General features: G+C 44.7%; 1 protein-coding gene across 12 annotated transcripts in view; it reads right to left on the bottom strand.

Annotated features, from left to right (window-relative positions):
- ZNF532 (zinc finger protein 532) overlaps positions 1 to 25,623 on the bottom strand; it is a 55,734-nt gene that overhangs the window by 12,775 nt on the left and 17,336 nt on the right. For all 12 annotated transcript variants that reach the window (XM_080973397.1, XM_080973408.1, XM_080973401.1 and 9 more), the window contains 4 exons: positions 19,192 to 21,561; positions 5,843 to 6,024; positions 4,318 to 4,494; positions 1,740 to 1,902 (listed from right to left, as the gene is read on the bottom strand). In XM_080973397.1, the coding sequence (XP_080829523.1) occupies positions 1,740 to 1,902; positions 4,318 to 4,494; positions 5,843 to 6,024; positions 19,192 to 21,534 (2,865 nt within the window). In that variant the 5' untranslated portion in view covers positions 21,535 to 21,561. The remainder of the gene's footprint in view (positions 1 to 1,739; positions 1,903 to 4,317; positions 4,495 to 5,842; positions 6,025 to 19,191; positions 21,562 to 25,623) is intronic.

Genomic DNA, 25,623 nt, shown 5'->3' with positions numbered 1-25,623 from the left:
GGGACTGCATGTCTGAATTCCCCCTACCCGCCATTACCTTGCACAGAGAGAGCTGCCATGTCGGAGTGTTCTAGACTAGACTTTCCCCTTATATTCTGTCAAGGTTGTCCGCTACAGATTAAAATCTCACTGAGGAATCCCTGGGTTTGCCCAGAACACAAGCTGAAAATCACTGCGGTAAAGCCAATAGCTTAAAAGCAGAAGTCCAGTGGGAAAAGGCAGCTGATTGCATAATGCCTTAGTATAAATATATATGTATCATTATAAATACCAAAGTTCAAAGGAATGAAACTGCCAGAAGTAGTAAGGTAAAGGGACCCCTGACCATTAGGTCCAGTCGTGACCGACTTTGGGGTTGCGGCGCTCATCTCGCTTTATTGGCTGGGGGAGGCGGTGTACAGCTTCCGGGTCATGTGGCCAGCATGACTAAGCCGCTTCTGGTGAACCAGAGCAGCACACGGAAACGCCATTTACCTTCCCGCCGGAGCGGTACCTATTTATCTACTTGCACTTTGACATGCTTTCTAACTGCTAGGTGGCAGGAGCTGGGACCGAGCAACGGGAGCTCACCCCGTCACGGGGATTTGAACCGCCAACCTTCTGATTGGCAAGTCCTAGGCTCTGTGGTTTAACCCACATCGCCAGCCGCATCCCTTCTAGGGACCAGAAGGAGTAGTCAGCCTCAAAACACCACTCCAGAAAAATATTGTGGGGGTTTGTTTTCTTTTAACCTATAAAACAGAGAAAGAAAAAGTCTCTGAAAGTGGATTCTGTAACTTCATAGTAATCTGCATGAAGTTTAGATTCTATGCAGATTAAGGGAGCGACCATAACTCAGTGGTACTATAGCGCAGAGGCTGGGACATCTCTCATCATCCATGACTGCAGGCCACGCTGGCTGCAGCTGATGAAAGCTGCAGGCCAACAACATTTGGAAGGCATCGCACTGCAGCCCTGGCATAAGGTCCAGGTTCAGGCTTTGATCTATTCAGTTCAAAGATTTGGGAAAGTCCTCTGCTCTGAGACTTGGGGAAGAGCAGCTGCCAACCTGAGTAAACAGTACTGGGTTAAGCAGTTTAGTGACCTGGTTCCTAGAATATAATGCCGTTTCACACATTCACAGTTTTATCGTTCGCAAGCCTGCTCCCCTTGTGATTACAAGGGCATCTAAACTGGTGTCAGGAACGTCCCCATCCCCCTGAGCGCAGGGGAAGAGTTAGACTCAGAAATCGAACTAGGTGCATGAGGGTCTGACTCTGCAGATGAGAACTGGCTGACAGAGTCGAGAAAGGGCAGTTCGACCCCCCTTCCTGGGGAAGACTCTGTTAGATCTCAAGAAGAGGCGGAGTTGTACAGCAGCCAGAGCACTGCTAGGCAATCAGCAGATAAGCAGAGGTCTGAGTCAGTCAAGTGGGAGTGGGGAGGGGGCAGGCCAGTCTCTCAGTCCCCATTTTGGTGTCTGGATAATATCAGATGGCAACGGAAGGGCAAGAGGGGAAAGGCGGGAATTTGGCATCCTTCCTGCTGTAGGAGGGATGAAAATTCAGACTGACCAACTATTGTAAATGCGGGCAGGCAAGAAGCCGGGCTCTGGATGTGTCTTTTTTGTAAATAAACATGCATAAAACTGCTGGAGAGTCATTACATTACAGGCTTGCTTGCCTGCCAGAGATCATTACACCTACTTTCATCTACTTATGGTGGCTCCCCATTATGGTTGCCAAACAAAGCCCACACACCTTGATATGATCCATCATGAGTTGCTTCTGTGCGTACAAAAGCGAACAGTCTGGACACTTGAAGACAGACACTTTCTGGTTTTCGATGTGTTGGTCAAAGTGGCGATACAGCAAAGGCTGCAGGGTAAACACTGTGTCGCACATGGAGCATTTGTAGATTATCCTTTTAAAAGAAAAACACACAGAAAAAGGCAGTTGAAGACATAACGTCAGTCTGTTGTGGCATTTCATTTATTCCAAAAGACTGCATTACTGGCATAGGTTTTTAAACCGTACCCCAATTTTCTGTCCCACAAAGGGGCTGCTCAAAGGGGCTTACAAATAAAAAGCAGGCAGGTAGAGATTTGGACCCTGGTCTCCCAGGTCCTAATCCAGCACTCTAACCACTACCTCATACTGCCTCACAGTGTGAAATTGTAGGTGAAGCTAACCACACATAAGCTCAATGCACAGAAGCAATACCCGAAAAGGCCCAGATATGTAGGTCACTCAGTGGCAATCAGGCGTTTTCATTTCTAAGGCTCATAAGAACCTTTGCAGAACTGAAAGTAGTGCTTGCATGGCAATGGGCTTTCAAACGACCCCTTGAGGCTGTAAATCATCTTGGTGGTTTCAGTGCCTTTCCATAAACACAGACAAAGGACTCTTGCTCCTAATAAGGGAAGCATTACCAGCCACTTATCATTAGAACTGACACTGAATTTTCACCTGGAGCAAAATTCAGCTGAAGAATTGGAGGGACGTCAAGGGGAGCCGGAGGAATGTTTGAAAGGAACGGCAAAAATAATAATTAAATTCTCATTTTGCACATTCCTCCTTTTTCTATGAAGATGCATTGTAGATACTGTATCTGCATTACGCATTTATAACAGCGGCATACCGGTTCTGACTTAAGAAACCCTGGGAAATGTAATCTGGCAAGGATGCTTAGATTTCTCAATTAAAGACCCTTATCATTCTCTCACACAGAGTGCTCCCTTGGGAGAAGAATGGCCATTTGCATCTGGAGTGAGCACAGATACCCCTATTTAAGGAGTGAGAAACTGCAGGGGGTTTTTTTTGGGGGGGGGGCCTTTCAGCCTCTCATGGCTCTTCCTGGGCTCTGACCCTCAAGGGCTGATGCCTGGCTTCACTCTCCTCACATCCTTTTGCCTGGTTGGAATGTGCCTGTGAACTGCCTTTTTCCTATCCGGATGTAGAATGAAGATATGTGTGTATATGTTTCTATGTGCATAATTGGAATGCAGCCTGTCGTACAAAGTTGTACCCATTGCCCCGCCTACTTTTGCCTCTGGCTCCACCCATATTTTTTTTGTTGCCTCTGGCCCTGCCTACCATTGACGTGTGGCCTTTGGAAAGTTGTCCATAAGGGGGACATGCCCTTGGGCTGAAACAGGTTCCCCTAGACCAGTGGTGGCCAATCTTGGCCCTCCAGCTGTTTTGGGACTACAACTCCCATCATCCCTAGCTAACAGGACCAGTGGTCAGGGATGATGGGAATTGTAGTCGCAAAACAGCTGGAGGGACAAGTTTGGCCATCACTGCCCTAGACCATCAGCAAGGAAGTACTGAAGTGAATATGAGAAATCTGGGGAGAGGAAAACAGTGAGGCTTCGGTATAATACTGACAAAAACAGAGTGGCTTGCCAAATTATTGGAGTATTACAATATATCCAAAACAATGGGAGAAATGGGAAGGATCTCAAAAGAGAAGATAGACAGGGACCGGAAGGTGTTTAAAGGATACTTGCAAAACCATATTGAAAAATCAGAACTCCTATTAGAATAAACAAGTTCCGTTTTAAATACTGAAATACTAAATAAGATGGATAACAATGTGTAATAAAAAGAAGAGCATGAAATTAGGTTAAAGGTGTGTGAAAGAAAGTAATAGAAGTGGAAAGAAATTGCAACTGAGTAGATTGGAAGTCTAACACAAAGGTGGGGTGAGGGGTGGTGGATGGTGATGGGAAAAGGAATTATCTGTGGGACTGAGTGTAGGTATGTTTGAACATTTTTAAGGACTGTATGAAATGTATGTTTGTATGCTTGTATATTCGCAATATGTGTGTATTAATACTGAATTATTTTAATAATAAAAACTTTAAAACATAAGAAAAAAGAAAAAAGAAAAGAAAACAGCGAGGCTTCAACCACTGCAAAATCCCTATTTGAAAGGTCGGCTCTGTGTGGGAAAACGTGGCCTAAAATTTGCTTTGACACAAGACCTTTTCAACACGCTAAAAATAAACGGATCTCTGTGCAACTTTTTCAGTTACACGGGAGCAGGGTGCTCATCTCACCAATTTCACTCATAACCTTCTTGAATTAAGCATTCTAAGCACATGCTGTCGAACATGCTGCTCTTTTGTCTCATTTATATATTGCACCTGTCCTTTAATTTTAGAAACACAGTGGAAAGTAGGAGAACCAGCTCTTGCCAGGACTTTTCCCACTTCTTTGATGGCATATGGGGAGTTCTGGTCATGACACGCAACATTCACTTCTGAGCATGATAACCATAGCATTGCAAGTCAATAGTTAAGTCAAGTAGGATGCAAAGATCAGAGCTGCTTACTTGGGCTCCCCTATCTTGATTCCAGGGTGCTGCGTATAGGCGTGGGAATGAGTGCTGGGCGCCGACTTGAATGCCATTGGACAAATGGGACACTTGTAGAAGACTTCACAGTGAGAACCTTGGATGTGGGATTTGAGCGCAGCCACATCAGAGTATACCACATTGCAATGGACACAGCTGCAAGAGATGGAGAGTTATGTCAATGTTTTCTGTTGTGCAGTGCAACGCAACACCGTAGGGTCTAAGTGCTAGAATCCTTCTACAGCGTGTAGAAAATGGCCAAGGACACAGCTATAACTGTACACAGAACAAAGTATACAAAATGTCTCCAGTATGCTACTCTTTCCAAGTACAGTGGCACCTTGGTTCTCAAACAACTTAGAACCTAAACACTGCAAACCCGGAAGTAAGTGTTCTGATTTGCGAACTTTTTCCGGAAGCTGAACATCCTCTGTTTTGAGTGTTATGCTTCTGATCCGAGTGCCACGCTTCTGTTTTGAGAGTTACACTGAGGTATCTCTGTTTTTGCTATTTCTTTTGCTTTTTTTGTGGCTTTTTTGTTTTGTTTTTGTGACTGTGTGGAACTGATTGATTGATTGATTGTGTGACTGCAGTACATTGAATATTGCTTTCATTTTATGGATCAGAGGTCTCGTTAGATAGAAAAAATCATGCTAAATTGCTGTTTTAGGGGTTGTTTTTAAATGGATCAATCCATTTTGCATTACTTTCTATGGGAAAGCACGCTTTGGTTTTGGAACGGACTTCCGGAACGGATAAAGTTTGAGAAGCAAGGTACCACTGTATCACTGAAAGATTCTCAACCCTGGGGCACAGGGCACAAAGAACTGTGGCCCAGACCTAGCTCTGTTCTGCATGCAGGAAAAGTCTCGTGATGAAAGAAGCAAAAGATAAAACAAAACCCCCTGTGACCCTCTCTCCCTTTCTGATATCATGCCACAAAGATACTCATAGGTGGAACAAAAGCACAGGTCAGAGCCATGCCGAAGTCGCCTGCATACTTTGAGCAGCTCTGCCTTAACAAACCTACCAATATTAATGAAAATGTCATCCCCCAAATTTGAAGCTTGGGGATGCTGTACAGCTAAAGTGGCCAGATGCCAAAGCAAGGAGGTTTTTGCATCTTGCCCCTGGAAAAATTATGTGGCTAACTTATTCCCACATATCCTTTCCATCTGTAATTTACTCATGGAACTTATTCTAGAAGAAGCATGTTGAGAGTCAATTCAAAATATCCTCAACAAGTGGATGAGCTACCACAAAATACCACAATTATCATTCCGAAATATGCATGTAACAGATTTTGAAACTTGTTTAAAGACTAAGCTTTTAAAATTTGGCCCCTTGCTATGCGCCTGTAGATTAAGGTATTTTTAAAAAATGTACTAGAATAATTATGTGGCACTAACAATATGCCATTTCTCCTGTAGTTTTGGCATTTCCCCTGTAGTTTCCTCTGTAGTTTGAGACTTCACAGTCTCAAAAGTATTTTTATTATACTGACCGAAATCCAACTCTTCGAGTGTAGTGCAGGCAGTTCTTTGTGACGTGGGTCTGGAAATGTACCGATCTGCAGATTGCACCACACTCGGGACACGTGTACGGCGATTTGTGCTGATGAATTCTCTGATGCGATGCAAAGCTGCAGAGGTTGGGAAGCAGCATTTGACATATACTACACGTCTTCTACACAATAAAGCGGAAACAAATGAGATGGTAAGCCAATTGTTTGTCCTGGGCACACGTTAACATTTAATAAAGGTAGTCACGATTCATCATCATCATCATCCTCATCATAGAAAGTACCATTATGGGTGTTTCAGTTAAAAGGGATAAGAACAAAGCAATAAAACGGACCCATTACACAACTGTTCCTTTAAACTGAATTCCTGTCTCTTAGGTCCAGGTTAAGAAAGGACAGGTGCATTATATCCTGTAAAGTACAGGTAACTGCATTTGCTAACCACATTCACTGTCGCAACTCTTTCTTCTTCTCTTCTAATTAGATTAGAACCTAAGGGTTGAATCCAGCAAAGTCATTCCGCTTGAGCTATGAATGTTCTCCTTCCTTTGCTTTGCATTTTCTCTTCTATATAAAGTTTTGTTAACATTTTTTCACAATACAAGACATGCTAGGTAAAGGTAAAGGGACCCCTGACCATTAGGTCCAGTCGTGGCCGACTCTGGGGTTGCGGCGCTCCTCTCGCTGTATTGGCCAGGGGAGCTGGCGTACAGCTTCCGGGTCATGTGGCCAGCATGACTAAGCCGCTTCTGGCAAACCAGAGCAGCGCACGGAAACGCCGTTTACCTTCCCGCTGGAGCGGTACCTATTTATCTACTTGCACTTTGACATGCTTTCGAACTGCTAGGTTGGCAGGAGCAGGGACCGAGTAACAGGAGCTCACCCCGTCGTGGGGATTCGAACCGCCAACCTTCTGATCGGCAAGGCCTAGGCTCTGTGGTTTAACCCACAGCAGCACCCGCGTCCCCTACAAGACATGCTAATCTACACCCCCAAAAAAATAAAGAGAAAAGAAAAGCGATAGAGAAAGAAGAATTCAAGATCCCCTCACAAATATATCTTAACTGTTGTCTCATACAAAGATGTGTCCCTTCACCTCTCACCCCTCTCTTCTCCCAGCCTCCCTCCCCTTCCTTTGCTTCCATATTCTCATACATCAAAAAGCATAATGACAACAATAAAGAAGGGAGTAAAGGAAAAGAAATCAAAGCAAGGAAACAAAAGGAAGGAAGGATGTGAGGAGAAAGGAGGGAGTATTCCAAAAAACGATATTATAATTCCAGTCAATTGTCTTTCGTCAGCATGTTATCCAAGAATGTTCTTCCAAAGGTACCCATGAGAAGAGGGCAGCTGCCAGTCATGTTCCTTAACTTTAATGGGTTCAACAAACGGATGCCAAACTTTAGAAAAGTTGTCCTTTTTCGGATTGTGTAGAGTTCCGATATATTTTGCTAACTTTTCCGTTAGTTCCAAGCCCCTGTAATTTGTTCGGGCCAGCTGGGAGAACCACCAAAGTTGGGGTGGGGCGTTGGAGGGGGGGGTTTGCACAGGTGGAGGAAAGTTATGTTGCACAAACAGAAATCATTCCACTTCCTTGTGCAGTCATTGTTAGATGCAACCCTGAAGGGTTAAACTCCATGAAGGAGGAACCTTGCCTTCTTTTGCTTGAGTTGTAAATGAAACATCATGTGCTTTACCAACTGTATTGAAAGGCATGGGGCAAGTCGGAGGGGGGGGGAGGCTCCCTTTTTATTCAAGAAGAAATAGAAAACTTTAGGGAAGGTGAAAAACCCAACAGGAATGAGCTGTTTTTCATAACTCATTGTCATTTCCAAACCCTGATCCACAGCTGTAGCAAATGAGGTCTACGGATGGGCTGCAAAGACTGGTGGGGGTGTCATGGCATCCACAACAAATCTACACCAGGCATCTTCTGGCTACGCTGATTTCGTTTTTGTACTGCTCTTCTTCCAGAGCTCTGGGTGGTGTTTTGCATCCATACAACAATATTGGTTAACCTGAGAGACAGCAATTGGCTCAGGATCAGCCAGGAAGCCAGACAGGGTTTTGAATTCAGTTCTGTCTGGTCCAGCTCATGAACCCTCACAAGCCCCATTGGTCAGTTCCATCTCCCCAAGCTTTGAGTCCGGTTATTCCCTGGGGATGGGAGACTGCATCAATAGGTAAAAAGGTAAAGGTCACCTGGATGGTTAAGTGCAGTCAAAGGCGATGATGGGGTTGCAGCGCTCATCTCGCTTTCAGACCGAGGGAGCCAGTGTTTGTCCACAGACAGCTTTCCAGGTCATGTGGCCAGCATGACTAAACCGCTTCTGGCACAACGGAACACCGTGACGGAAACCAGAGTGCACAGAAATGCCGTTTACCTTCCCGCTAGAGCGGTACCTATTTATCTACTTGCACTGACATGCTTTCGAACTGCTATGTGGGAAGGAGCTGGGACAGCAACCAGGAGCTCACCCTGTTGTGCGGATTCGAACCGCCAACCTTCTGATCTGCAAGCCCAAGAGGCTCTAGCACAGCGCCACTACTGCATCAACATCCTATGTCCATACCAACTCTAAGAACCTTGGAGGAAAGAGCAGTATAGAAAACAGAACAAGAGAGTACAGCAGCAATGAATGTAATGTTGACCCTTGCTGCCTTTTCTATAAATAAATAAATAAATAAATAAATAAATAAATAAATAAAGCTATTTTAATTTTTGGCAAGAGAAAATTTGCAGCACTGTCTAGTCTTTTATCTGCCCCTCCCCACTAGCCCTCAGTATCAGACTCGCCTCTTTGGAATATAATCCTAATCATGCGTAGGTCCCATCAACACAGCAGTTAAGATACCACTTTGAATAGGCTCCCTGGAATACTGGTTGCTAAATCACCCCGCCATGACGGCTTGGAGTAGCACGATACTGGTTTAAATGTCTGTTGCTGGTGCAGCCTTACTCTTTAGTAAGACCCACAAGACACAATGGGGCTTTCTTCTGAGTCAATGCACATAGCATTGTAGTGCCAAAAACCCAGTACAGTCATGCCTCAGATTAAAGATGCTTCGGGTTAAATCTTTTCAGGTTGCGTCCCACAGTGACCCAGAAGTACAGGAAAGGGTTACTGTATTTTTCGCTCCATAAGACATACTTTTTTCCTTTTAAAAACTAAGGGGAAATGCCTGTGCGTCTTATGGAGTGAATGTGTGGTCCCGGGGGCTGGGGGGGGGAACCCGGGCTTCCCCCGCCAGCCCCACAAGCTCCGGGAGCGGAGGCAAGGCTGCACGCAACCTTGCCACCGCTCCCCAACCTGTTCTGCGGGCTGGGGTCGGGGGAAGCTCGGGCTTCCCCCGCCCCAGCCACGCAGCTAAAAACCAAGCCAAAGAGCTTCTTTGCTCTTTGGTGCTGTCTTGGCTTCTTTGCTCTTTGGGGCTGGGGGGGGTGGGGACCTGGGCTTCCCCTGACAGCCCCAGAAGCTGATTTCCCCCCCTAAAAACTAGGTGCGCCTTATGGTCCGGTGCGCCTTATGGAGCGAAAAATACGGTACTTCTGGGTTTCGCCGCTCGCACATGTGCAGACGCTCAAAATGAGGTCACGCGCATGCGCAGAAGCGGCAAATTGCGACCCACGCACACGTGGGTTGTGTTCTGCTCAGATTGCGAACGGAGCTCCGGAACAGATCCTGTTCGCAACCAGAGGTACCACTGTACATAGAACATGTAAGAGGAACAGCAGCAAAATGTTGCAGTATATCCTCCCTCTAACAGAAGCACTCCTTCCAACTGATATCCGACATTCTGCAACTACTGAGCATGCTCAGTCTTCACTGGAAGGTTGAGGGGGGATGTCCACCAAAATTTATATACCTGCAAACCTCAGGAATCCCATTACAACGCTGCAACCTTCCTCTCTTGTTCCCCAGTGGCCTCCAATCCTGTCAGCACTTAACCACCTGAGTTCGCCATTATGAGGTTCTGCAGTTCTGGACTGAATCACTTCAGACCTTCAGGGGTCAAATTTTGGAAGGCACCATCAACTGGGGGGGGGGGGGGGAATATGCCTTATAAGCAACGAACTAACATTTGCAGAGACGTGCGCCACACATTTCTCTCAGGTATTCTAGTTCATTATTACATGCAGGGATTGAGGGAGTATTCAACAATACAAGCCCCGCCCCACCTGAGGCCTAAAGTAGGTGCAAACCAGAATGTTAGCGTTTTGCGTGTGCTTGGGCTTTTCAGTTTGGAAAGAAGAGATAAATGAAGTTCTGCAGTTAATCCATGGGTAACCTAGCAACCTGGAAGGAATTTCACTCAGCTCCACAAGTACAATTTGCCACAGAAGCTAGCTTTTTTCTTTTTATTTTAAAAAAAGCGATTTCTAGCTTGTTTGAAATTATAACCAATTCATAAATCACACAAGATGTGTACAAGCTCAGATTTAAGAGTGTGCTCTGCCAGGAACAATTTGAATCTATATATGCACATCCTGATCTACATTACACCGATTTGGCCAGATGTGCCTTTTGCTGGGAATGGGGGTGCGCGTCAGCAACTGAAGCCACCCAGTTCTTTTGCTGGGATCTGAGCCAATATTTTATTTCTCCTCTTGCTTTTCCCACCCTAAAGCTGAACATGCACTAAAGATCTGTAAATTCTCTTTCCCCCCAGAAATGTTTCTTTGCTCAATTTTACATTTAAAATATAATTGTGTGTGTTAGTGGTTCTGCTTTCATATCAATGAATAAAAACCAACAAACAAATAAGAAAAGTAAACCAGAAGTAATATTAACATTTTGAGCTTACAAAAAAGCATTACACAATTTATGACGAATTCTATATTTCCAAAAGTGGTATTGCTTGATTTTAAATGCTACCAATATATAAGACATAAGCCCCAAAGGGTGGTAAATATTACTTTCACAAATAAACTTCACTCCTGCAACCCATTCACGCTGCTTTGTTCATTTGGCTGCTCTCCCCTTCCTCAAAAATTGTAAGTGTTCGTACATTCAGAGTGATGGCAGGAAGTATGGCCCTTGCTCTGATTTGGCTTTCTAGATTTTATTAAGATTAGCAACTATTATTACATAGGATTTCTAGAAAGAAAAACGGAGGCTAGTTTACTGTCTACTGGTGGTGAACGGCTTGCAAAAAGGCTCCGCTATCTCACATGCTCACATTAAAAAGCAGAGACATCACCTTGCCAACAAAGATCCGTATAGTTAAAGCAATGGTTTTCCCAGTAGTGTTGTATGGAAGTGAGAGCTGGATCATAAAGAAGGCTGATCGCCGAAGAATTGATGCTTTTGAATTATGGTGCTGGAGGAGACTCTTGAGAGTCCCATGGACTGCAAGAAGATCAAACCTATCCATTCTTAAGGAAATCAGCCCTGAGTGCTCACTGGAAGGACAGATCGTGAAGCTGAGGCTCCAATACTTTGGCCACCTCATGAGAAGAGAAGACTCCCTGGAAAAGACCCTGATGTTGGGAAAGATGGAGGGCACAAGGAGAAAGGGACGACAGAGGACGAGATGGTTGGACAGTGTTCTCGAAGCTACCAGCATGAATTTGACCAAACTGCGGGAGGCAGTGGAAGACAGGAGTGCCTGGCGTGCTCTGGTCCATGGGGTCACGAAGAGTCGGACACGACTAAATGACTAAACAACAACATCTCATATGCTGGCTCGTTTAAGAAGTTCAAATAATAATCCAGCTCCACTGCAGAGACCTCATCTTCCACAGCCTCTTAATCCCCTGGTAAATTTCCATTCTAAACAGGAGCAGCTAGCTAGCCAGCTTTGGAAATGCCTAGATACTCACTGTAGGGACCAACTCTTGCTTTGATCACAGTTTGCAACAGAGCCAGGAAAGGGTTGGGGAAGACTTTTTTTCCAGTTGGGGTAGATTCTTCTACTTTAGAAAGCAAGATGTCAAAAGTATATTCAGGACAGAAACATACACATTTTCTCTTAGCCTTTCTGCTCCCAAAGCAAACTGCTCTTCAGACTTGGGAATCGGGCAACAGAAAGGCACAAAAAGGCAGCCCAAATTCTTGAGCCCCCAAACCCCAAGAGTAAATCCTAAATAAAGTATGCAGTCAATTCCAGAAAGCAGCTGATGTTTATTGTCAACAGTATATCTAGAATCACAGGTTGCCCCATAAACCAAAACTAATGCAATGCAAATATAACAACACACACACACACTGTCCCAATAGTCCAAAAAAAGAGAAAGAGTAATATACTGTACATGGATCCAAACAATCCACAAGAGAATGATATGACTAAAAATCCCAAGCAACATGAGCTCTGGATAATGAACAAACCACTTTTGAAAACACACACAAATGAATCTACCTTATGCACAGGGATGGGTGAAATCTACGAATTTTTGTTTCCCTCTGTTTATCGTTTTTCCAATCTCAATTTCAGATCTCTGCATACCCATATCAGTTTGCAATGTATTTGTTTGTTTTAATTCATTGACATTTTGGTGTGAATTTTGCCTAATATACATTTTTTTGCAGATAAATTTTCCCTAATATAATTCACTTTTGTATGTTATTTTCACTAATATAGACATTTGCATGCACAATTAACCCCAGTATACACATCTATCAAAACATTACTTGGCTGGAGAACTGCAGAGCAAAATTTGGTTAGTGTAGATTTCAAAGGATAGCAGCATTCCAGCTATTTTATTGGTTTCAGAAGTGCAAATTAGGTAACTTTGCTTTTAAATGTGAAATGAATCATATTTCTCTCCCACCCCTACTCATATGTAGATATATCTTGGCTCAGGAGATGAGGCAAAGGCTGTTTACTAGAACCTCCCTCTCTGTAACTGTATGAGTAAACATGATGTAAAATATGGATTTCTCACTGATGAGCTACAAATCTAGTTACCATGCCAGAGTCTGGTTCGTTAACTGCAGTTAACTGGACAAATTGCTTCACCATCTGAAGCACAGCCATGTTAATTGGCTATGCTTGTTCATCAGTGGTTTTAGCTACATCATTCTCCTGAAGACTGTTTGGCTAAATAGCTCAGTTGGTAGAGAATGAGACTCTTAATCTCTTGGTTATGGGTTCAAGCCCCACGTTGGGCCAAAAGATTCCTGCGTTGCAGACTAGAAGATCCTCATGGTCCCTTCCAACTCTAGGATTCTATGACATACATTATCTTGTTTTTGAATGAACTTTTTGTTGTTGTTATGTATTTCATGTAAAATGTTATTGCTCTTTGACCTAGAGAAATAGGGGGATATAGGAAGCCCTGAACACATATTTTTTAGATGTCGCTTTTACGATGAGGCACGTAGAGAAACCATTGACCCCCTGCTGGCGAGGCTTGCCGACCTCCCGGTAAAACAAAAATTTGATCTTCTCCTGTTAGGCAAAGACCACAAGACGACCCGGATCGTCGCCAGATTCTGCGCACAGATCATAGCTGTCAACTTACAGATTTGAAAATAAGGGATCAGCAGCCAAAATAAGGGATCAACAATTACTTTGATAAAATACATATTTTGTTGCATGCAAATGGCTTTAGATACTTATTAGGTCCATAAATTACCATATAGCATATATTCAACACAAAAAAACAGCAACAATTTGTTGTTGACAAAGGACAGCTGGACATAGAAAGGGCCCCATTACCTTCAGTAGCTTATTTAAGGGATATCATCAATAAGGGACAGCAGCGGGGCATGGCGCTGGGATAAGGGACTGTCCCGCCAAATAAGGGACGCTTGACAGCTATGGCACAGATCTGTAGGCGCAGACCATCCCCCGATTCAATCTAGTTTGTTAAGAAAATTCCCAAACCCGGATCAACGGGCAACTTTGGGTCATTTCTCTGAGGTAGTCTATTTTAAAGTTTTTATGTGTTTATATGCCTATCACACTTTTAAACTTAAAATCCATTGTTGTACATAGTTTTAAATGTCTGTTTTGCTTTTGGGATTGTAGTTCCAGTTGTGTTTCTCAAGCTGGTCTCTGACCATAATAAATTTCATTCATGATTCATGACCTAGAGAAATAAAAGATCTATCTATTCATTTAAGTTGTTTATGTCCTGCTTTTCCAATCTCACTGTGCGCTAAGTCTCAGATTCTGTTGGCACAAGGATTTCTCTTTGCACAACGGAATTACTCTGTCCTTCCCCTGTGTACCCTCTAAATCTGTTCTCAGGGTTCCCCCACCCCTCTAGAACAGATCTGGGGACAGCGTGTGACACCTGGAGTAAGTGTGTGTCTGTTTGTGCTAGTGTTAACCCTTGCATAGCACAAAAGTCAGTTGAATACCATACATTTTCATTTTAACGTAAGCAGTTTTGGAGGTAAAGGTAAAGGGACCCCGACCATTAGGTCCAGTTGTGACCGACTCTGGGGTTGCGGCACTCATCTTGCTTTATTGGCCAAGGGAGCCGGCGTACAGCTTCCGGGTCATGTGGCCAGCATGACTAAGCCGCTTCTGGCGAACCAGAGCAGCGCACGGAAACGCCGTTTACCTTCCCGCTGGAGTGGTACCTATTTATCTACTTGCACTTTGACGTACTTTCAAACTGCTAGGTTGGCAGGAGCAGGGACCGAGCAACGGGAGCTCACCCCGTCGTGGGGATTCGAACCACCGACCTTCTGATTGGCAAGTCCTAGGCTCTGTGGTTTAACCCACAGCGCCACCCACGTTCCAAGCAGTTTTGGAGACGTAACAATAAAATGCAAAATAAAAAATGAATGAAGTACTGAAATACTCTCGGCTGCAAAACCCAGCATTGCCACCAGTTGTGGAGATAACTCCCTTCAGAAGCAGAGCTGGCCCTGGCATTGCTCAGCCTTCATTGCCACCTCTTTTTCCAGGATTTTGGTGGTGTAGAAGGGGCTCTGGTATTCAGAAGGGTGTATATTTTATGTGAATGATGTAACCTGCCCTGGGAATGCTTCTTGATGGAAAGGTGGCATGAAAAGGAAGAAAGCAAAGCCCAACGAAAACATCCAGAGTCCATCACAAAACGACTTCTGGAATAAAAATGTGTTCAAGCGCCATATAAAAAATGGGACAGAAGGAAGGCTTGCAGGATCTATGAGGGGGCAGACTTCCACAACTGTAGCACCACCACGAAGAAGGCACTGTCCCAGTTGCTCATCAATCAGGTATTTGCTAATCACAGACTAAAAATCCCAGGCAGTTTTCTATGTCCATAAGTTTGGGATCAAGTTATTTTCTAACTGTAGCACTTAATTTGGGTAAGTGACATTTCCAATTTTATTTCAGTGCCTCCTTAAAACCTACTTATTTAACTGTGCTTTTGCAAATATCTAATTCTGGTTTTAGTCCTGCCTGGTGCAGCCGAATTTTATACTGTGTTATGATACTGCCTGGTGTGTGCGCTTTTTAAATAGGTATCCTTCCTCAAGGGGACAGGCAGCACAGAAATGTTTTAAATGAAATAAAATGAACAAATATTACTAGCACCATAACCTGAGCTCAGAACCCAAACAGAAGCAGCAGATCTAGCTAGTACAACTCACAAACTCTTTCCCACAAACTTTTACAATACTGGATGAATGCACATCCCTTCTTCTGGAGAATATGGGTCATGAGGGAGCCTTTCAGGGGAGGTATTTATCCCCTCTCTCTGACTGACGCATAATCTATGATCTCCTGGAAAGGTGAGAGCAGTAACCTTCTTCAACAACACAGGAGGACTCAAACTGTGCAGAGGTGCAAGGGTACAGATGCCATCCCCACTTCCAAGATCTGTATGCAACACCATCCTGTCCCCTCCTCTTCCAATCTTTCTTTGCATGGAGCACAAAAATCTCCAGGGAAATTCTAACTCATTCATGTGGCCACAGACAGAATCCTCCAAGCGATCACCCGGACGCAAGGGGCGATTTCAACTACATTTAGCTAAACACTGTGAGATTCCCCCTTCTGTCTGTTATGGGCAACACAGAAAGATACAGTCAGGAGAAAGGGAGGAAGGGTTTCATGGGGGTGAAGCCAGTGCACATGGCCCCACCCCCCAACCACAAAATGTTAGCCTTCACACATTCATCTGAATGCTCAAACAGGGCTTGTGAGAACACTGCTGTAAACCACTGCTCCAAAACCAGTACAGTCATACCTTGGTTCTCAAACGCCTTGGTACTCATACGTTTCGGCTCCCAAACGCCAAAAACCCGGAAGTGGTTTTCCGGTTTTCAAATGTTCTTTGGAAGCCGAACGACCAATGCAGCTTCCAATTGAGTTGCAGGAAGCTCCTGCAGCCAACTGGAAGCTGCGCCTTGGTTTTCAAACGGTTCCGGGAGTCGAATGCACTCCCAGAACGGATCAAGTTCGACAACCAAGGTACGACTGTACAGTCATACCTCGGGATGAATGCGCTTCGGGTTGAGCGTGTTCGAGTTGCGCTCCATGGCAACCCGGAAGTAACGGAGCGCGTTACTTCCGGGTTTTGCAGCTTGCACATGCGTACTCAAAATGACGTCACGCGCATGCGCAGAAGCAGCGAAAAGTGACGCGTGCGTGTGCAGACGTGCCGTCGCTAGTTACGTTTGCTTCTAGATACGAACGGGGCTCCGGAACGGATCCCGTTTGTATCCAGAGGTACCACTGTACTGAAACTGTGTGCGTCTTGGTGCCATTCTTTAGGTTTCACTCCTCATTTCTCTTATTAGGCAAAGATCCTAAAGGTTTCCTTAGAGATGCCATCCCTCCCAGAGAGAGGAGGAAGGGTAGAACAACTATAGGGTTGGGGGATAAACGTCAGGTCAAGCTGCACACATGTTGAGAGGAACTGTGTTGTTTTATAAAGGACACTAGAAGAAATGGCAAGATTTGGAAGCTTTTTAACCGTTTTGACAGAGGGTGCCAGCAAGGTCTTATTGGCTGTAATATCTGTCACAGACATGTACCTTAAGAGTGGAATCAGCCCTAAAGGATCATATGTGCAGAGTTTGGCATGGCTGCCCAAGCAATGGGCTGCTCCACTCTGCAGATAACCATGTTATACTGCGAAAAATGTGCAGGCAGGTTCATCCTATTCAGCTTGTCCTGAAAGCGGCTCTCTTCGCCTCTCCACACTCAACAGCACAAGAGGGAATACTGAGGAACTATCCCTAAGAGAATTTCATTTCATTTCGCCCCACACCAGAAAGGGGAGCGAATACTCATGAGCAGAAACAGGACACCAGAAGTTCATGCTGGCTCACACATCTAAACTCTCTGTACCCCTTCTATCCAACAGTATACAGCCTTTTCTGTCCCGAGGCTTCTTTCTTCTAAATTTTACATGAGCAGTTAAAATGTTTGTCAAAATTCCATGGCATCACAGCTCGACCAATGCTTACGAAGGACTTAAATATTAATACGTAATAGCTGGCCTGTTTTAGCTCGATTGGTTCTTTTTAAAAAACTTCCCAACCTTTCATTTTTTTTGCAAAACTATATTTTTGGGGAAAGACCATGCCTGTGCTTTACTTTGATACTACGCTATGTATCTTTGCAGCTACAGTAAAATACACAGACCGCCACCGGGGAAAAAACGATAAATCTTTAACAGCCAGTAAGTACAATCAAACCTTGGCTCCCAAACGGCTCCATTTTGGAATGTTTCGGCTCCCAAATGCAGAAAACCCGGAAGTAAATGCTCCGGTTTTTAAGAAGATTTTTCGGAAGCCGAACGTCTAACACAGCTTCCACTGAGTGCAGGAAGCTCTTGCAACCAATCAGAAGGCGCGATTCAGTTGTTGAACGTTTCGGAAGCCAACAGGCTTCCGGAACAGATTACGTTTGACAACCAAGGTTTGACTGTATATGAAAAGCAGTGTTAAGCACACAGGCTACCATGGAGCAGAAAATGAGACCTATTAATCACCACTTTTCACCAGTATTTTTGACACAGGCTTGCAAACCATGGTGGGCATGTCTTTCCATGGACTTCACACATTAACAAAGCTCAGAAGGCAAGCGCCCAATATGGTAAGAAAATTTCATGCAGGAAATTTAACTACGGGGGGGGGTGGCGGGCAGGGAACAAAGCAAAGATTGTGTCTGTCAACTGGCAAATTATTAAAAGGGTAGCAATTCAACAAAATCCATTTTACATGAACCTTTCAATTTCACATAAGGATGACCATGAACCTTTCAATTTCACTTTCCCAGTCCTAATTGCAATTTCTCCACATCAGTTTGCAAAATGTCTGTCTCTCTGTGTGTGTATATATGCACACATATATACACACATATGTCCAGCATCTTAGTGTGAATTCCACTTAATAGCCACATTTCTGTATACAATTCTATGTGACACATGATTTTTGCAAAGCAATTTGCAAATATAATGCATTTTATAGGTTCCATCTATCCATCATCTATCTATCTATCTATCTATCTATCTATCTATCTATCTATCTATCATCTATCTATCTATCTGCACATCTTAGGCACATTTTAGCCTAGTTTATGCATTTTTTGTATACATAACTTGGCCGAAGAAGCAAAATGCAAAACTTGGATAACTGTGTTTTGTTTCTGATACCATTTTGGAAAATGCAAATTAAGTTGATTACCGGGGGGGGGGGGGGACTGATGAAACCCAACACAATCCGGAGTCTTTTCTAGATGCCTCCAGATTATTTCTGGAGCAGATCAGGATAGATACAGAACATGTGTGTGCGCATGTTCGTGCATGTGCACACTCACCACTAGAAAAACAAAGTCTGTATGAGAGTGCTACATGCAGGAAGACATATGGACTAAAAGTTCTCTATCAGGAACCATGCTGCTTCCAGACCCCAGAAAAGTAACACACCAGTAACCTCAATGGCCTCCTTCACAGCTGAGCATTTAACCGGAACCCTTGAAATTTGAATCTCTCCACCAGCATGCAGAAAACTGTTTCATAGCAGTCTCCCGCAACTTGGTACCTCCCAAATTTGAACTATAACTCCTATCCCACCACAGGCTATGCTGGCTGGAGCTGAACAACTTCTGAAGTCCAACAACTTCTGAAGGCGCCAGGCTATGGAACACTTAACAGTTGAAATACTTTGCCTCGTTATTATGTTTAAGTAGCTGAAGGACTACTTAGGAATTCCTATGAGCACTTTTCTTCTCAAAAAGCCGTTTTCTGCTTCCCTCCCAGCCCACCTTAAATTTACTTTTCTCAATCTTTCGCCACTTAAAAAATAAAAGTTATGACCCAAAAAAAGGATGCCAAGGAAAACACACATTTATAAAGGGGAGGGGGAGGGGAAGCACATCTCAATCTCCTTTGCATAGTACCAGGAACATTGGAATTTAAATATAAGATACTGTACTTGTCCGCTTGAGTCTGCAGCCTGCTGGAAGTGCGTTGCTAGAGACGTCTCGTCCTGGAAAACTTCGTTGCACTCCAGACACTTCAAGCTATGCCTGCACAGCTTTGGCGAGTCTTCGTCCAGGGGCATGGCTGGAGGGACAGTCGTGCTTGCAGGAGCCGAGATGACTGCTCCGGTGATGTTGGACTGTATCTTGGCAACAGTATGGGCGCCCATCCCGATGGAACTCTGAAGGACGGACGAGGCGACAGCGCTATTGCTCGTCGGAGAAGCTATCATTTGATCCGCCGGGACGGGTTTCAGAATCAAGTGGGAGCACTGCATCACCACCCCTTTCTCCTTATGCCCGCGGGCGTGGGAGAGGAGGCTGCACTTGTTGTAGAAAACAAGGTTCTTTGTGCAGTGGTTGCAGGTGACCTCGATCCGCACGCTCCTCCGGTCGTAGTGCTGCGTCAGGCTCCTTTCCAGGGCGAAGGAGTCTCCGCACTCCAAACACTTGTAGCCACGCGGAGGCAAAGCGATGCCCGCGTTGGCGGGGGGGCTGAGGTTCGGGATGTAAACAGGGACGGGGTTAACACTGCTGAGCACCTTGTTGAAAGCCTCGACCACGGAGCTCTGCAAAGACGACACCACCTGGACTCGGGACACCTTCTTCGAAGGCTGCGAAGCCGCCGCAGAGATTATTGCCTGCTTGATCTGCTGCTGAGGTTTGGTGAGCACCTGGCGGAGTTCAGAGGTGGCCTGAGCGCTTTGAGGCAGTAGGTTAAGGTTGGCAAGATGGACTGTCTTTGGCACGAGTTTGGCGCTGGCAAGGCTGGACGCTGGCACCACCACAGTCTGCTGCTGTATGGCGTTGGCAGCTTTGATAATGGCACTGCTGGCACTCTGTACCGAAGCAGCAGATATCACGGTGGCTTTCACCGTCGTGTTGTTCGCGAGCTTCAGGTTGATAACTTGGGATCCTGCTGTCTTAACAGCCGACACTGGAAGGAAAGCTGTAGCCACGGGTTTAATGGTGACCTGCTTCGGGGCGAGTTCTGCGGACGCAACGGCGTTGGTGACGACCGTCGACTGAAGGGGTGCCCGAGGGGGAGAAGAAAGGACTGCGGCAGAAGTCGGGGAGGAGAGCAGAGAAGTCATGGACGCCACCATGGAAGCGGTTTGTTCTGCTTTGCGGCCACCGTCCAAATCAACTTCTGGCAACACTCTCGTAACCGTCCTCTTGATTTCGCCAGACGACGTCTTGATGGTTTTGATGCGGACTTTCGGGATTGCTGGTGTCGAGCCTGCGGGCGACGGCGGAGACCCTTTGCTGCTGTTTTCGCTCGATACGCTCCGGGGACTGTCAGGTTGCTTAACGGAGGGTTTCTTAGCACAGTCAATGAGACTCTGAGATTCAGGTGATTTGTCAATGGCCCTAGGGCTTTCATTCATATCTTTTGGCAAGGGAGACGGCTCTCTTGAAGTGCACGGTGGGTCTTTAACAGGGTCTGTTGCTGCTTTTTTAGCACTAAGTGCCGCGATGGCAGCAATACACGAGGAGAGTTTTGCTGATGACTTTGCTTTCGACTGTGAAACACTGGTGAGGTTTGCTTCCGCTTTCTCGGTGCCTATTTTCCCATCAAGTACCCGGTTTTCATGTACCTTTTCGGGATTTTCTTTGTGTAGCTTATCATCTGTTTTTCTCACTTTAAAGGGTTCGTACATACCCAAAGGCGTAGAGTTTGTTTCTGAGTCTCTTTTAACAAGTTTATTTTTATCGGCATTACCGGAACCTGCAATTCCAGGTTTCATCAGGTTTTCCCCTCCAAGTACCTTTAATTTCTCATAATCCTGCTGGGAGACGGACCCCGTCAGTACGTTTGCTCTGAAGCTCCCACGCATCTCTTCCTTATCAGGGGGGTCATCCACCTCAATTTTTTCATCGTCGTCGAATTCTTCAGCACTTGAGATAGGGCTAAATTGGTTGAAGGTAGACTCTTTCAGTGTTGTCTCAGAAACAGAGCCCTCGTCTTTGTGAGATTTGCAGTCTTCTTTATTGTAACCATCTAGAGTCGAAACAGTTAAAAACCCGTTATGCAAGCCATTGCCTGTAGAGGGGTGACCCTCCTTCTCCGCTCCTTCAGAGGAATCAATCGTCCGCACGTTTTTCACAATGACGCTGACACCAACATCGGACGACGACGGTGCGTGAGAATCGTCATCAGCATGCACATTCTGCTTGCTGATGTGGCTTTCGTGGTCATCGTGTCCTGACTCAATAGCAGCTTTAGGGTCCACCATATCTGGGATGTCAAATGCCGCAAGGAGGTCGTCAAAGTCCGGGGTCTTCATATCTCCCATGGTCACGTTAATGGCTTAGAAGCAAATCTACAAAATGAACAGAAATGTTTCCTATCAGTACTGTGATTTTTAACATGCAAAAAATACCCACACCGGTGGAAAATGAAGCCCACTAAAGTTGTTTCGTTCTGCCAAGAAACTTACACAAACTTTCTGAAGGATTTCTAATTACTTTGAGGACTTGCAAGTAAGGAAACAATTTTGCTTTTTAAGCAAATTGCAAGGGAAACCTTTCTTCTCAAGGACTGCCTCTTTCCATATGAAGCTACCCAGACCCTGAGATCATCTTCTGAGGCCCTCCTTCGTGTGCCACCTCCTTGAGATGTCCGGAGGGCGGCAACATGAGAACGGGGCCTTCTCTGCAGTGGCTCCCTGTCTGTGGAATGCTCTCCTCAGGGAAGTCCGCCTGGCATCTTCATTACACACCTTTAGGCACCAGGCAAAAACTTTCCTTTTTAATCAGGCCTTTGGTTGACCTGATCAATATCCCATACCCTTTTAAAATGTGGCTCTTTTGGGGGGTGGTATTATTGGGTTATTGCTTTTATTTTTATTTTATATACTGTGATATTTTTATGTGAACTGCCCTGAGACCTCCGGGTATAGGGTGGTATATAAATTCAATAACAGGGATAAGAGGCGAGCAAAGTATGTCAGTGCTAGTTATTTACCAAAACTCCAGGGCATTTCATCCACAAAAGATCAGTATCTCAGTTATCATAGCAGTACTGGATGTAGCATGGAAGAGAACAGGCACAGAGCGTCAAGAAAATGTTATGGAGTTCCATCAAAACATTCCATTCACATTTTCCACCGAGTTTAGAGCATATATGGCATCATTAAAGTTCTAGTGGAACATGAAGAGCCTATCTTCTTTATGCTAAAAAAAGCTTTATCTGCCCAGCACCATACACACTGATTTAATGCTGCCTCTTTGCTAGGAAGATTCAATATTTTAGGTGTGTTGACAGTTTTATACAATCTTACTTAGGTTTGTGAAATTATTATTCATTCTACATTTTGTTAATTTCATTACAGATACGAAGCACCCTTTTGTTTAGTTCTAGCTTTGTGATGGTCTGGTGATGAGACACAAATAAACAATTCTGAATCTGGTAATATGTGGGAATCAGTTTAATATCCAGGTAATATAAAGTTAGAATGTTGTAGATTGGGGGGGGGGGGATTTGCTATTTACTGGGGAAACTGCTTCTCTCCCCCTCCCCACTCACTTTGCAGGTGGATAGTCTCAAAGCAGAGACCCTCCCCAGGGCTAGGGGGGAAAGTGAATTTTAACAGAGGGGACACACCCGCAGGTCTACAGATAAATGGCAACTCGTGCAAGAGAAAAATTCAAAAGGAAAACTCTTGATCAGGGGGGAAAAAACAAAGAATGACGGGCAACACTTAATATAAAAAAATGCATTCGATTTTCAGTTCTGAACACAGAAGGAAACATGACTGAATAGACATACATCTTCAAGAACAGTCAGGAATTCTTTCACAGAGGGTCAGGCTTTCTGCCTACAAGAAAAAGGGGTGGAAAGAGTTTCACAGAAGTACCAAATCTTCCCCTTGCTGCTCCTTCTTGATGGATAGCCAAAAGATTATAGTGGGATATAAAAACATGATAGCCTACAGGGTGGAAATTCCCAGGAAAGTCTTCCATGTACCTCCAAAACTGTGTTTCAGAACCAGCAGCCCAAGTCGCCAGTGGCTTCATTCACACGTAACGCTGGCCATAAACGATGGTTATGCACGCAGCTCAAGCACCTTGCCCTTTGCTCCTTTCTTATAAAGGGGAAACAAACCACAGTGCTATGTGCAAACCAGTGTTTGTAGTTTGCTCTTCTCAAGGCAAACCATGATTGGAAACCAAGGTCTGTTCTTGGCTTCCCTTCTAGGAAGGGAGAGCAAAGCAAGGACTACTCAAGCTGCATCATAGCTGTCAACGTTTCCCTTTTTGTAAGGGAAATTCTCTTATTCCGAATAGGATTCCTCGCAAGAAAAGGGAAAAGTTGACAGCTATGAGCTGCATGCACCAACACCTAGCTTGCGAACGGGCTAGCTTCCTGTTCATGGATAGCGGCATGTCTGGAAGCAGTCAACCAAAGGCAAGAATTACAGAGTGGGCATGTTAACTGCCATTTGCTCTCCAAATCTTGGACCTCTAGGACAGGGATGTCCAACCAGTAGATTGTGATCTACCGGGAGATCCCCAGCTGATCCTGGTAGATCACGGGGTCCTTATTGTGTACAAAAAGTTATTTGGGGGGGGGGGAGCTAAAAAAACTGTGCTGTGCAATCCTCCCCAAAAAAGGTCAACAACTCTGAGCAATCCACCCATTCCTCCCTCCAATGACAATGGGTAGATCACTGCCATTTTTTTTATATTGGGAGTAGATCACAGTCTCTTGGGAGTTGGATATGCCTGCTCTAGGGTATGTCACTGTGACTGATAGGTAGGCAGCTCTGCCCACTTTTCAAGCTTGGCCCATGAGGGGTGGGAGAGATAACTATCTCCCCATACCTGACCTATAGTATCTGTCATTCCACGTCTGTGCCTTGGACCTTTACACAAGAGACAGCAGAGTCCTACTTTTCCATATTCAGCAGGTGCCGGCAGCTAACCATCCATTTGGCTATTCAAGGCTGAATTTAATCCTAGTGATACAGATCCCAGTTGAATCAGTCTTCGTATTGACCCCCAGGGAGTGCCAGGGTGCAAAGAGTGTTAAGAACTCTCTTACGGATGCCCAGGTACATCATCTCTGTACTACTGTGCTAATATGCCCACAATAGCCCCAAAATATACACGAGAAATCAAGAGGATTTAATTGAGAGCTAGTAAAAGCACAGAAACCAAAACCCAACAGGAAGTCATCGCTGGAGGCAATTCAACAACTCTAGAAATGCGGAGGCACAGAATGTAATTCTAATTCCAGTTTGGGCCTACAGTGTTAATTTCACAGCACCTCTGTATCGACCTAATGCAGTGATCCAATACCGAACCGAAAACCGACTGAGAATGCACTAAAGTCACTTTTGATACAGTTGAAACATCACAAGGAGGCTAGTATAAAGCAAAACAAAACAAAAAAACCCAGCTATGAAATCTCTTTATATCTATCATAAAGGTAAAGGTAAAGGTACCCCTGCCCGTACGGGCCAGTCGTGACCGACTCTAGGGTTGCGCGCTCATCTCGCTCAAGAGGCCGGGAGCCGGCACCGTCCGAAGACACTTCCGGGTCACGTGGCCAGCGTGACGAAGCTGCAACTGGCGAGCCAGCACCAGTGCCACACACGGAAACACCGTTTACCTTCCCGATATAAAGCGGTACCTATTTATCTACTTGCACTTAGGGGTGCTTTCGAACTGCTAGGTGGGCAGGAGCTGGAACCGAACGACGGGAGCTCACCCCGCCGCGGGGATTCGAACCGCCGACCTTACGATCAGCAAGTCCTAGGCACTGAGGTTTTACCCACAGCGCCACCCGCGTCCCTTTATATCTATCATAAGTATGTAGTAAAATAAGATGAATACCAAAGGCATTCAGATTGCCTTAAGTCATAATTCACATGGCAAAATAAAATGCTGGGATCACTAGCATTCACAAACCAATGACTCAAAAGCCCTGTTAACAGCGAACAAGTGACTTTTTATCCACTTATTATCCCTATATCCAATTTCTAAATCTTTCCAATACAAACCTCGCCAAACCAAGGCACTTTCTTCCAAAAGTTCATGGGTTCTTTTTTATTGCCTTTAAATTAGGCAAACTGCTGAGACCAGTCACTAATCTTGAAATAGTGAAAAGATTTCGCTCAGCTGAGTTGCTGCAAATGGATATGCATCTTATCTTCTTCAGAGATTATTGCAAAAGCTAGATTATCATAATTACATTTGCTGAAGCACGAACTCAGTATAAGATGCACAAAATATATTTTTTTCTTTTTTTAAAAAAACTCCTCTATGAAATAATATCCTTTTAAGCAGCCACAAGCCAGCCATTCCTGGAGGGGTTTTTATTTTATTTTTTATTTTAAAACAACAACCCCAAATTCAAATTCTATTAAAAGTGTTGCTCC

Source organism: Podarcis pityusensis (assembly GCF_964106645.2).
Source record: "Podarcis pityusensis genome assembly, chromosome: 11".
Taxonomy (NCBI): Eukaryota; Metazoa; Chordata; class Lepidosauria; order Squamata; family Lacertidae; genus Podarcis; species Podarcis pityusensis.
The sequence above is the reverse complement of the archived record's forward strand: the minus strand, read 5'-3'. Positions and strand labels throughout refer to the sequence as shown.